The sequence below is a fragment of the Miniopterus schreibersii genome, assembly GCF_964146895.1.
Source record: "Miniopterus schreibersii genome assembly, chromosome: 2".
In the NCBI taxonomy this organism is placed as follows: Eukaryota; Metazoa; Chordata; class Mammalia; order Chiroptera; family Miniopteridae; genus Miniopterus; species Miniopterus schreibersii.
This window is the reverse complement of record NC_138102.1, coordinates 81,450,901-81,463,907: the sequence shown is the minus strand read 5'-3', so window position 1 is coordinate 81,463,907 and position 13,007 is coordinate 81,450,901. Positions and strand designations below refer to the sequence as shown.

At 39.7% G+C, this 13,007-nt stretch overlaps 1 protein-coding gene across 5 annotated transcripts in view; it reads right to left on the bottom strand.

Annotated features, from left to right (window-relative positions):
* LRCH1 (leucine rich repeats and calponin homology domain containing 1) overlaps positions 1–13,007 on the bottom strand; it is a 196,492-nt gene that overhangs the window by 61,508 nt on the left and 121,977 nt on the right. For all 5 annotated transcript variants that reach the window (XM_081128065.1, XM_081128068.1, XM_081128066.1 and 2 more), the window contains exons 4-7: positions 8,561–8,666; positions 3,284–3,420; positions 2,406–2,533; positions 499–562 (exon numbers count right to left, since the gene is read on the bottom strand). In XM_081128065.1, coding sequence (XP_080984191.1) covers positions 499–562; positions 2,406–2,533; positions 3,284–3,420; positions 8,561–8,666 — 435 coding nt within the window. The remainder of the gene's footprint in view (positions 1–498; positions 563–2,405; positions 2,534–3,283; positions 3,421–8,560; positions 8,667–13,007) is intronic.

The window sequence follows — 13,007 nt, the reverse complement described above, 5'->3', positions numbered from 1 at the left end:
ATATTGCTAAAAAAATTGCTAGTCATAAATGCATTTCCTTGGGGTAAACTGCTAAAATGCAATTTACATTTGATTCCTGAACATTTATGCATAGATATAACAACTTTTTCCTAAATTACTCTGTCATTTAAAAACATGCATTTATAAAAAATGCCTCATAGATACTTGCACATCACTTAGTCATTTCATAATATTTATTAAACATTCAAGAATATTCCAGATAATGTGTGTGGCGTGGGGGTGGGAGGAGGGGAAGGAGATAGGAATCCTACTCCTGAGACATTTACAAAATATTAAAGATGCAGAAAAAACTAACAACAGCTAATATTTATACAACACTTGGAGGATTCCAAATTGCTTTCACAAACATTATCACATATTTCCATGCAGGGGGTTAATGGCTTTTTACCAGAAAGGAGTTCAATAAATGCAGCAAATCTATCTAGAAGCAGAGAAAGAAAAAACAAAACAAAAACATGAATAGATCACGAAATTTACCTCTGTGGCAGATAATCGCTTATCTCCATTATCACTTCCAACGCCTGAATCAGAATCCTTCTTGCTGGGATAGATGCCATCAATATTAAATTCATTTAGAAAAAAATTAAAATCACAAAGTTCACAAGACATATCAATTTATATTCAAATAATGAGTTTGCTATACAAATTTTTATTATTACCATAAGGCAACAAATCAGCTCACTATTAAAGGATAAGACAAGGGCCTAATGAAAACCAGATACTTGTACTGTCTAAATAGAGAACAAAAATTCTTTGTGTTCAGGGTTTCATGGATTTACACTTTAACCAACTAATCTGTTGTTTGAAACAGTTAACAATTTTCTTATTTTACTGATTCTACCATATAAAAAAGCAAAACTACCTAATTGCTTTTACCTCTTACATTTTGCAATGATGGTAATTTTGAATAATGCTGTAAACTTTAATCCAGTGACTAAATAAATTTGATAGTATGTTTTTAAAAATAATGAATACATATTTTAAGCAGCATATAAAGGTACCGTTAGGGTAGTCTAAGATTTTAAGTCATAATTGTCTTTTTCAGTAAAAAGTTAAGGAAAGATTTCTGCAATGAAGACTTCTCAAAAACAATCTGTGTTCTATAAGTGTGTTCAGTGTGGGAATTTCTTTCTCCGAAAATTCAAGGCCTGATTTATGCCAACAAAAGGCCAAGGACATGAGAAAAGATTCTAACACTTCCATTCTAAACAGGAAATGGCAAAACTATGCATACTGCTTTTTTTTTTTTTTTTTTAAATCATATCTTTATTGATTTCAGAGAGAGGAAGAGGGAGAGACAGAAACATCAATGATGAGAGAGTCATCATTGATCGGCTGCCTCCTGCACACCCCCAACTAGGGATCAAGCCCAAAACCTGGACATGTGCCCTTCTGACGGAATGGAACCGCAATCTCCTGGATCCTAGGTCAATGGCTCAACCACTGAGCCATGCCTGGTTGGGGCATACCGCATTTAAAAAAGACAATTAAAAAAATAAAACCTGTAGTTTTTCTTAATGTTCTGAAGGCATAATAAAAATTAATAATTTAAAAAGGCATAACTGAGCTTGATATCATTGTTTTAATTGATAAGCAAAATATACCTATGTTTATTTCTTTTAATATGTTTTTATTGATTTTTGAGAGAGAGACAAAGGGAGAGGGAAAGAGAGAGAAAGGTCTATGTGAGAAAGAAACACTGATTGGTTGCCTCCTGCACACACACCCTGACCAGGGATCCAACCCACAACCTGGGCATGTGCCCTGACCTGGAATTGAACGGGGACCTTTTGGTGCACAGGACATCTATCACTCAACCCATCTGAGCCATACTGGTCAGGGTCCTATGTTTATATTATAGATCTTATTTATAAGGATACACACATACATACACACACACACATGTGAGTGTACACATACACACAACACTCAAGGAGGACTGATTTTTGATTAGGAGAGAGTAGGTAAGACTTGATAAATGTCAAAATGGTATCAACAGCATCAATTTTCTCTTTCCTATTCCAAAAGTTGCTGAAACTCTGAGGTATAAATCTGCATTGGTTGTGGCTCAGGGTTGAGCATCAACACAAGAGGTCACTGGTTTGATTCCTGGTCAGGGCACATGCCTGGGTTCAGGGCTCCATCCTCGGTCGGGGGCCTGCAGGAGGCAGCAGATCGATGTTTCTCTCTCATCAATGTTTCTATCTCTCTATCCTTCTCCCTTCCTCTCTCTCTAAAATCAATAAAAACATATATATATATATATATTTAAACCTGCATGGGTTGAGTGAAGCAAAGGAATTTTGTTTAATTTAGTTACCTGGAATGTCTCGGCCTAAGAAAAATTCTAAAAAGGGGCTTTGAGCCAGGGCAGTCACACTCACCTGTCTTCCACATGCTGGTGTAATTGTGGCCTCTCCATCGTGTGGAGATAAAGGGAGTCAGTTGCCTTAATCTGACAGGCCTGTATGCTCAGATACTTGAATATGTGCACTTTGCCCTTTGTGCAAATCTATGGAGAAATTAATAGTACATATTCATTGTTTAATGGCAAAACAAACTAAAACACTAGATATCTGACTCTGTAAATAACAATTTTTGCATTTTCATTTTAAGTAACACTTCAACAATGCACACCAAATTTGACTTCTACAAAACATAAAAATTTAGGCAGTCATATCCTCCAAATTCCACTTTGAATAGAAAGTCATACTCAAGCAATTTATAGTGTGTCTTGCACTAAAATGCAAAATTCTAACAGAAATGTGTTTAAATATAAATAGCATAAAAAGTATAGAAGTCAGCTCACTGACCTGGAAACATCCCAATTCTGGAAGTATGTGTACTTCATTTTTTCTCATAGTTTAATATTTGAGCTTGAATCTTGTCTCTAAACAACCAATAATTATATTTCCAAATGCTTAATCTCCATTTTCCAGCTAATATTAAAGTAAGGAATATATTACTTTTTTACTCCAGGAAAAAGTTTCTAACGTATGTACAAATAATAAAATAATCAAACATAATTCTGGATTGTGGCGATCAGAAAAGTGAGCCCAATGCTGGCAAATGGACTTGGTGTAGCAGGAAACAACTTATTATAGTCAGATGCACCCACAGCTTCATCTTTTTAGAGACTGTGACTGCTTATAATCATGTCTAACGCAATATTAAATCAGCAGAATATTAACAAAATGGCTCTGCCAAGAGTTGCCTAAGCACTATTGATGGCATATCCCACACATCTTTGCCGGACCCTCACCTGTGCTGGAGGAGACTGTAAAGGGTTATTTTCAAGTAGTAATACTTGCAGCTGCTTCATCTCTCTAAAACAAATGGGAATCACGAGCACTTTATTGCAGGAGAAGTCAAACTTTACCAAGGGAAGATCTACTAGTTCTAAAGGAATAGAGAAAAAAAGAAAACAAACAAACAAAAACACTCAGAAAAGCAATTAAGATTAAATGGCCAAACGTTCAGAAATTTACTTTCTGCTTATCATGAGAAATGTCACTTAGCATAATCAAAAGCAAGTTGTGCATTAGGAATATATAGTATATGCATAGGTATAATATTCTGCCAAAGGGGTGGGGAAATCTTTCAGTGGGAGTCCAATACATTTGAACTGTTGTTAGTTCTGATAAGAGCTGAAAATACTTGATATTTTCAATACTTATTGTTTAAAAATGCTTTTATCCTCTCAGCAAAGCAATCACATAAGCCACACCACACAGAATGTGTTTTAACTTCAAAATGTTTTCAACCAGTACTGTGATAGGCAGTTAGACAGACATGGGCAGAGCAAGGACGATGGTCCAGGTACAGAAGGTCACCAGGGTGCAAAGCCCTGGGTGCCTAGCAACAGACAATTGTAGGGTGGGAACCTCGCCCCCAGGGTGACCTTTCCTCCAATAGCATATAGCTGGTCAAGAGATTTAGACCCCCTGACTTTTCCTCTCTAGAGATAACATCTAGGTCTCAGTATATTTCAAATCCAGGCTCCCCAAAGCAGCAAAACTAGACAAGCAACCCTCAGGACCAACTGCATTGGATAATGACCCCATGCCCTGGTGATGACCAGTCAATCAGTGGAGACCCTGACCCTGAAAGGACATACCTGGAAAGCTGAATATTCTATTGAGATCCTCCCCTAATAATTTCCATCCTTAAAACTCTTAGGATGAAGGAACCAGTGTGCTCTCCCTCCCTGGAGCAAGCTGTGACTTTCCCTTTCCCCTCCCCCTCCTCCTCCCCTCAGGCCTGTCACCTTTACCTTCCTCACTTCTAAGCTCCAAGGGTTCTTCTTTTGCCTAACTAGTTTCCTAAGCCCACTTCTTTTATGAATTACTTCTTCTACCTCTGTGATCTTCTAAATATATGTTCTCTTGTAGTCTGAGTCTTGGCTCTGAATTCTTTCCTAGCCAGAACTCAAGTACCAAGGTTGCTGAACCCAGGTCGGGCTTGACCGCACTGGTCTAATACCTGGTACTATTCTTGCCACTGCCAACAGTACTTGATAACATATGAATAATATGCTAATTATAAAATATTTCTATCAAAACCATTTAATCTATCAAGGCTGGCATGACCTCAGAACTAGTTCCTAGAAATATGTTAATGGTTTATTTAACTCTACTTTAAAAAATAAATGCTATCTAATTCAGAATTTTGTAATGAACCCTGTAATCCTAATTTGATAGGGCTTTATTCTACTGCTTTAAAAAGTCTTCTGTAGCTTCACAAACAAGGGAGAACATTATATTTAGCTTAAAATCCCCACCCAGTGGCATAGTAAACACTCAGTAATTTCAAGCATTCCAACCGACATTGGCAGCTGCAAGAAACAAGTCAAATATATTCCATACAGCAACGAGGCTGAGCCACGCCAAACATGTAGGGTGGCACGAGACAAACCACTAAGATCTCTGAGAGGCTCCAGAGGGTTCATTTCAGAACAGCCTCACCACATTTGTTATGGGACCTGGTAAGGGTTGAAACATCGTGCTTTCAAATACTCAAGGATTCCAATGAGGAGGAAGGGCAGAAACTACAAATAAAAGAGAAACCAAAGGCAGTGCTCTGGAGTAAGAATTAACACAGTTCCTCCTCCCCACCTAGACTGCCCCAGGGTTTTCACTTCACTCAGCTATACTAACTTTCAAGTTCCACCAAGAGCCACCTAGCAACCAGTACCTGTTCTCCACAATTCTACTCACTCTGTGTTGTAAAGGACTTTCTTTCTTTGATACCTTAGTAAACTACTTTGTATTAAAGAAAAGGAGTCATGGGACTACAATGCTAGAAAGAAGGCAGAAGAACATGGAACTCAGCAGGTCCCAAACTCAGGTCCAGAATAGGTGGCTGCGTTAGAGAGACTCAGGAAGTATATTTTTTTAAATTGTCTTGAGTTCACTGCTCAAACCCAGCTCTCCTGGCCAATAGCAGGATAAATTACTTGCCTCAGCACACACCAGTCCTGGTGATTGCCTTAAAGGAAAGGGCTTTGAACAGAAAGAGGTGGAGAGGGAGGAACAGCTTGGAATCCAGAAAGTCAAAAGAAAAAAAGGGGAAAGTAGTTTCATTTCAGTTTCTAAAACAGGTAAGAATTAGGGGGTTATTTATAAAAAGAGTACAGTATCTCTTTGCCATAACCTCTGGTAATATTAATCCTCCTCTGTGATGATTAACTTTACTCACGAAAATCAGGCTAACAAAATAGTGGCAATTTTTTTTTTTTAAGAATAGTTTATTGATTTTTTTTTTGAGAGAGAGAAACATACACACCCTACCGGGGATCGAGCCCACAACCCAGGCATGTGCCCTGACTGGGAATGGAACAGGCAATCTCCTGGTACATGAGACAACAGTGGCAAATTTTAACTGGACACGGGATCTTTAGGAATTCTTTGCCGCTTAAAAGGGAGACTTTTTAAAGCAAAACTGTAGTAGGCAGTTAGACAGACAGGAGCAGAGCAAGGACAATGGGCCAGCTACAGAAGGTACCGGGCACCTAGCAATGGAAAATACCAGTAGAGCAAGTACTGGAGGTAGGTATTGTTAACCAGGACCTTGCCCCTAAGACACCCCCCCCCTCCACCCTAGAATGCCTCCAGTCATGCAGGTTGGATTCTCCTGACATTTTCTCCCCCGACACATGGTTAAGCCACGTGGTAGACCTCCCGCCTTAGAGGAGAACAAAGGGGCTGAAGGAAGCCCCATCTACCTTCCACACAAGGTCAGAAGACAACTGGACAGACCCCTATAGGTCAGTTTGAAGAAGAAAGCAGATGACACCCCTCTGAGGGTTTAAAAGGAGCCCTAGTCCACTCCTTAGGGCAGCTCTTTGAGCTGCCTGCTCGAAATTTCTCTTCTAGTGTACTTTCTCTTTGCTTGCCCAATAAACCTTCTCTAGCAAGTTTGAGTCTTGACTCTGAATTTTTTCCTAGCCAGAACTCAAGTGCTGAGGTTGCTGAACTCAGGTTGGGTCTGACCCCTCTTCAGACACCTGGTACCATTCCGCTGCCTGCAACAAAACCAGAGGGCTGAATTCTTGGAAGACAGCAGGAGGGGGTGGGGAAGCCACTTACAGGTAAATAAAGTAGGAATGGCAATAACCATCTTAGTTTAGGAAAACTAGGACCTGACAGTTCCACAACAGGAAAATGGGGGGGAAATGATAACTCCAGCCCAGGAAATGTCAAAAGAAACAGCAGCAAAAGAGAATAAGGGGGGAAAAAAGGAATCACATTTCTTTTCTTTGTTTAGAAGAGGGGCAATGAATGGCTACTTTAATCCTTTATCCATTCTGGTCCTAAAAGAACAAAGTGTATTCTCATTGCAGCCATTGTAGTAAAATTGTTATGGGTAATTAGGCCACAAACATTTTCCCCCTCCTCAAATTGAAAGCATATGAGGAGGGATACTCAAGAAGGAAAAACAAGTAAGTAAATATAGGAAGTCTTTAAGTTCCCTGCCTGAAAGCATTATCAATGCTCTTTTGTTAATAGAGTTCTCCAGAGTGAAGCAAAAAGAAACTTGATATTCAGGAAATTATTTTTTAAATGATTTTCCAGTACACTGATGTTTTAGCTTTGAGTGGATTTTAAAATATTGAACCTGAGTAAACATAATTATGGAAAGTATAGAAATTTGTAAATGATCTTTTTAGGGAAAGGAATGCTTTTAAGGTAAGAGAGTAAGGAGTGGTGAGAGGAACAAAAACTTTCCTTTTGTGCATGCACTTTCCACACATTTCTAAACTGTGGCAGGCAGTTAGACAGACATGAGCAGAGCCAGGATGATGGGGTATGTACCAAAGGTGACCAGGGCAGAAAGCCCCAGGTGCTTAGCAAGGGCCAATTGTAGGGTAGGTGGCCTTTCTTCCCCTAGCATGCAGTTTGGATCCCCTGACCTTTCCTCCCTAGAGATAACATCTAGGCCTCAGTTGTATTTCAGCTCCAGGCCCAGGAAAGCAACAAATCCAGCCACAGCTGACCTCAGGTCCAGCTGCCTTGAATAACGACCTCCCTGTCCTGGTGCCAACAAAAGGCCATTCAACCAATGGAGGAGACCACAACCCTGAAAATTTCTGAATAAATGTATCTTTTGACTTGAACTCCGCAGAGTATATCAGGACACCCTGGGGAAACCCACAGAAGCAGGGAACCCAGTCTGGGTCCAGAGCAGGGCTGTCTGAGGAGCTCAGCACTGAGGCTCTGGAGCCATCACTGCTTCCAGCCTTGGAGAAATTCACCCAAACTATCAGTGACATTAGTCCAAATATCACTTCAGCAGGGGCAGTGCCCTCCCCTGAAGATTTTAGACACAAGGATTCCCAAACAGGACTCCCTGATCCCCAAAACCAGAGACCCTCACAGTCAGATCTGCACGACCAAACATGTCAACTCAAATGCTGGCACGATGTTTCAGAACATCACAAGTCCACACCAAAAGCAATTCATGTTGCCTCCAGTTATGGTCTGAATAGTGTGGCCCAGTGCCTCAGAATGTGACTATATTTGGAGATAGGGTCTTTAAAGGGGCAATTAAGTTAAAATGAGGTCATTAGGGTGGATCCTAATCCAGTATGACTGGTATCCTTCTGAGAAGAGATTAGGACAGAGACAGGGAAGACAATGTGAAGACACAGGGAGAAGATGGCCATCTATAAGCCAAGGAGAGAGGCCTCAGAGAAATCAAACTGGTTAACACCTTAATCTCAGACTTCTTGCCTTCAGAACTGTGAGAAAATAAATTTATGTTGTTTAAGCTGCTCAGTCTGTGGTACTTTGTCATGGGAGCCTGAGCAAGCTAACAGACACACACACACACACACACACACACACACACACAGCCTTATACAGGGGAATGTTTAATCACTGCGCCCCTTCACTAAAATTACTACTTGAATATAACTTTTCTGTTATCTGCATGTGATATTCAAATTATAATTAATATTAATAGGCATACACAAACACAAAAGCAAACAAAAAAGAATCAAAGTCTCTTATTTTATTCATTTCCCCTCTTTCTTTTTTACCTTGTGGTAAAACTTTAAGGTAATTTCTTCTGACATTTAGTTCTCGTAGAGATTTCAATTGACCTATCTGCTGGGGCAAGGCTGTGATCTCGTTGCAGCTGACATCCTGTATAGAAAGCAAAGAGAGAAATAATAAATGCCTTTTTCCAGGACCAAGAGCTTCATGTGGAAAGCTCCTTAAGAAACTGAAATGTGAGGACAACTACACAGGTAGACTTTCACATTGGTCTCCAGGTTCCTAGCCAAGTAAGGCTTAGTACAGAGGAGAAAAGTTCAACAATTTAAACATTCTCTAAGGAGAGGAAAAGGAAAAATGAAGGAAATTGGTAGCCTCCAGCAGCTACTCTGCCAGCCTCTTGGCCCGCTGCTTTCACGTGCTTCAATCTTACTTCGTTCTCACTTAAAACTCGAGGCAATATTACTAGCCTAATGTTTACAATAAAAAAATGAGGTTCAGGAAAGTTAAGTCATTTGTCTGAGGTTTGCAAGTGCCAGGGCTTACACTTAGAATGAATGACCAGCCCCACTGTTCAGCCATTCTCAGACAGAACCTCTAAATAGAAGAGAACATACCCTACACTTTCAAACGCTCACATTTTATAGTGAAAAACTATAAATATCAATGCATTGTTTGGATGCAATATTTATTTAAAATGGAGTTATCACTGGAGGGCTGGGAACCTTGGACATGAACACCTTTATCTACATTTTATAAGCAAGTCTGTGGGATGTGCAGAGTCTTTGCTTTGGAAGATTAATATCCTATTAATTGTTGATTGGAACTGAAGTATAGCACCCCATCTTCTACCCTTACAACCGCTACTTTAAAATAAACAAGAGCAACAAAATTTATTATGCAGAAGCAATGACCTCTTCTCCTTTCCTGGCACTGTGTAAAGAATTGCAGCCCACAAAATTCCAGAGGACAGATAACCGTAGAAAGTTAATTAACGCTTATCTCAGCTTCTGTATACTGCTTCGCTCGTTCCACCACCTGCATCCCCTCGACCGAACTGCTCCCCCTTAACCAAATAGAATGCAGTTTGTTTTTTCTGCCTTTATATTCTCCCTGCAAAAACTGTTTGGGGCTGCGAGTTTGTTTAGGGCAAGAGCCCATTCGCAGCTGCCGGTTAATAGTAATAAAAAAACTCCAAATAAACAATTTAGTCTCTGTGTGAATTAGTCTCACGTAACCTGGGTATGACAAAATCCATGAAAAATGGAAGCATGACATTTTAAATCTTATATATCCTTATTATCTTCCCTAATCCCACTATTCCTCTTTCCTAATCCCACTTTTCCTCTGCCTTGCTCTCCACCCCCTCACTGGAGTTATTCCTTTAGTCCAGACTAGCTATTTTCGAATCGCTGGTGTGCCCCCAAAATTTTTAAAACATGCAATACCCGACTATTTATTCAGGGGCACTGACCTTTTTCCCTTAGATTGTCAAATAAAAAAATGACAACAATAGCCATCTGATGTGAATGAATCAAAATTATACCTTTTTTTCAGATCAGCAAAAATATATTTTTTGGTGGGTCACAGAATTTTAGTAATTAGTTCACGTGTGCCATGAGATGAAAAAGGTTGAAAATTAGTGCTCAAAATCAGTATTTTCTCTCAATTAGACACTATAATGGTCCTCGGATTGGTTTCCATGCTTCATTCTCCTCCCTAGATCCATCCTTCTCAGAGGGAAAATTTACACAGTTTAAATTTCATTATGTCATTCACCAGCTTAAACATTTGCAACAGCTCCTCAGGAACTAGAGGACAAAGTCCCAAACTCCTCAGTAAAGCCCAGCTCTACGATTCGGGTCTGTATTTCTCCAACCTCATCTCTCTGAATGCCCTCCCCTGTGCCCTATCCTCAAACTGGGTTATTGCTGCTTGTAGTTCCCAATGTGTGCCAAGCTGCTGCACAGTCACAAACTTGTTCAGGCTTTTCCCCCGTCTGGTATGTCATTCCCAAGTACTGTGTTCTTGTCCCACCTAATCATCTTTTAAGACTTGATTCAAGCCTCACCTCCACCCTGAAGCCTTTCTTGAGCTTCCGTCACCTCTCCTGCTCCAATCTAATACCCAGGGAGAACTGACCATTTTTCCTCTGTGGCCCTACAGATCGTCTGTTACTGTATGCAGCTGCTCAAATGTTTCTCTTCTCCTGAAAGTCTGTGAGCTCCTAGAAGGAAGGGACCATGTCTTATTCACTCCATCTTCTTGGTGCCAAGCAGAATGCCAGGTGTAAGGTAAGGAATCAATAAATGTTGGATAAAGTGTGTAAGTCCATGCTGTTGATGCTCCAAAATGCTACAGTTTATTATGCCTCACAGATGGGACACAAGGTGGTCCATCATACATGCCATCTTTTTCCGCAAAAAGAAAAACTGTTTCACTCCCCCCTTTAGAATGCAGCAAAGCCTTGTTTCAAAACTGACTTTGCATTCATTCAGATAAGATGAACTCATCACTTACCATCCCCCTGAAACTCTGGGCTCTGTACAAAAGCAGGGCTACACAGAACACAACGGATTGCTGCCCTCTAACCTCATCTCATCCAAACATCCTCAGGTGACCTGCTAATCCATCAAGGTCATGAGGATATGAAATGAGTATCACTTGATGAAGAGGAATAATCACTCTTATCAAAGGGAATGAAGCTGTCATCTCTAAAGGCTGAGGGCACATGTGCTATCAGCCCTCGGTACTGTTCTGTCTACCGGGGGGCGTGCGATGGGTTAAGAACACTAGGTGTTCAAGGGCATCACCCCCAAGCTGGCTGTTGCTGCATTGCTCCTGGCCCAGAAAAGTCAAACAAAATTTTATGAAAAACATCCCTAGTGTTTAAAAGAAAAAACAAAACCACAATCACATCTGCAGAGACATAAAAATGTAAGGAAGTAATTTCAGAATTAGGAGGTTCAGAATCTGTCCAGCTACTCATGGTCCCTCACCGATAAGTAGGTAAATTACTCTGCCTTTCTGAATATACGTCCATGTATGAGAAGTGAAAAGTGAAATGCCTTCTTTCCCAATTCTTAAGGCATTTGATCAGTGACAGAAGTCAACAACCAAATCTTTCACCAAAAGCTTTCTCTTTGTCTTAACCAAGTTACAAATAAGCAAAAGGTATCATTCCATTCTACTTTTAAAAATGGTACACAGGTAAGCCCTAGAGATATACAAAATTAAATCATTTATTGGACTCACAAAGTCATGTTGGTGATGTTTTGGGGGAGGGGTGTTGTGGGGGAAGAATTAGTGAGAATTATTTTCCAACTCTAGAGAGAATTTATGTAGTTGACAACTAAAATAAGTTTTTATAAGTGAGTGATAGCATGAGAAAGACCCTTTTGTAGTTCAAGGGAATCAGATTGTCAGTGTGAAACTGATAATTTAAAGAAGTTTCAAGGACAAAACTTTTAAAAACATCCTTCTCTTAAAAAAGAGAGAGAAAAGAGGGAAGCAAAAAGATAGATATATTTAGGCAGCATATTCACAGCATGAAATCTCATGAGATTTTCATCCCATTTTTTCATGTGTACTATATCCTCTTGCACTTCATTCATTACCCTCTGGTTAGCCAGAATTTAGGGTATCCTGTTTCTCTAAATATAAAGTTATTTTTCCAACATATATTTCTAACATAATGACTTTACCAAAGAAGATCAACTCCCCTCAACTATATTAAATACTTATTTATCAATAGGGAAAATGGTAACCAATTTACTTCTATATTTTTTTCTTTTTTAAAGAACTTCACATGATAAAAGTGAGTTCTTCCTTCTGACTTATAGGACCAGACATCTGTAGAAAATTAGAAACACAAAATCCAATTGTCCATTCACATTTTGAAGAGTATATGGTGAAGGTCAAATTATTTTAATAATACTCTTCACTCCTGTCAGTTACTTCCTGTCCTGCCAAAAGAATAAGGAAAATGCCAGGCAGACATAATATACAAGTGAGATAACGACTTTCCACTATAGAATATTCAATATTGCAGAGAACTGCACAAGACTCTATTCCCTCGCAGTTACTGAACTTGCCAAATTTAAGAGGTTATGAATTTTATCATAAAAATAAAACCCCTTAGGTAATTATGTCCTGATTAGCTGGGAAATGAGGCGGAGGAAAAAGATGATAATAGTCTTGCATGCTTGGAGATAAGATTTGTCTGTTTAGAAAATATAAAAGCAATATTGCTAGAATGGCCTGGTTCTCTAGAACATGTCTGTCCATAATTAGCCCAAGATAAGATAGGGTTGTTGTTGGGGGTTTTTTTTGGTGTTTTTTTTTTAGGTCGTTAAAGAAAAGATTTGCCACGCTGTCGTGGCTCAGTGTTTGAGCATCAACCTATGAGCCAGGAGGTCACGGTTCAATTCCTGGTCAGGGCACATGCCCGGGTTGCAGGCTCAATCCCAGGAGGGGGCCTGAAGGAGGCAG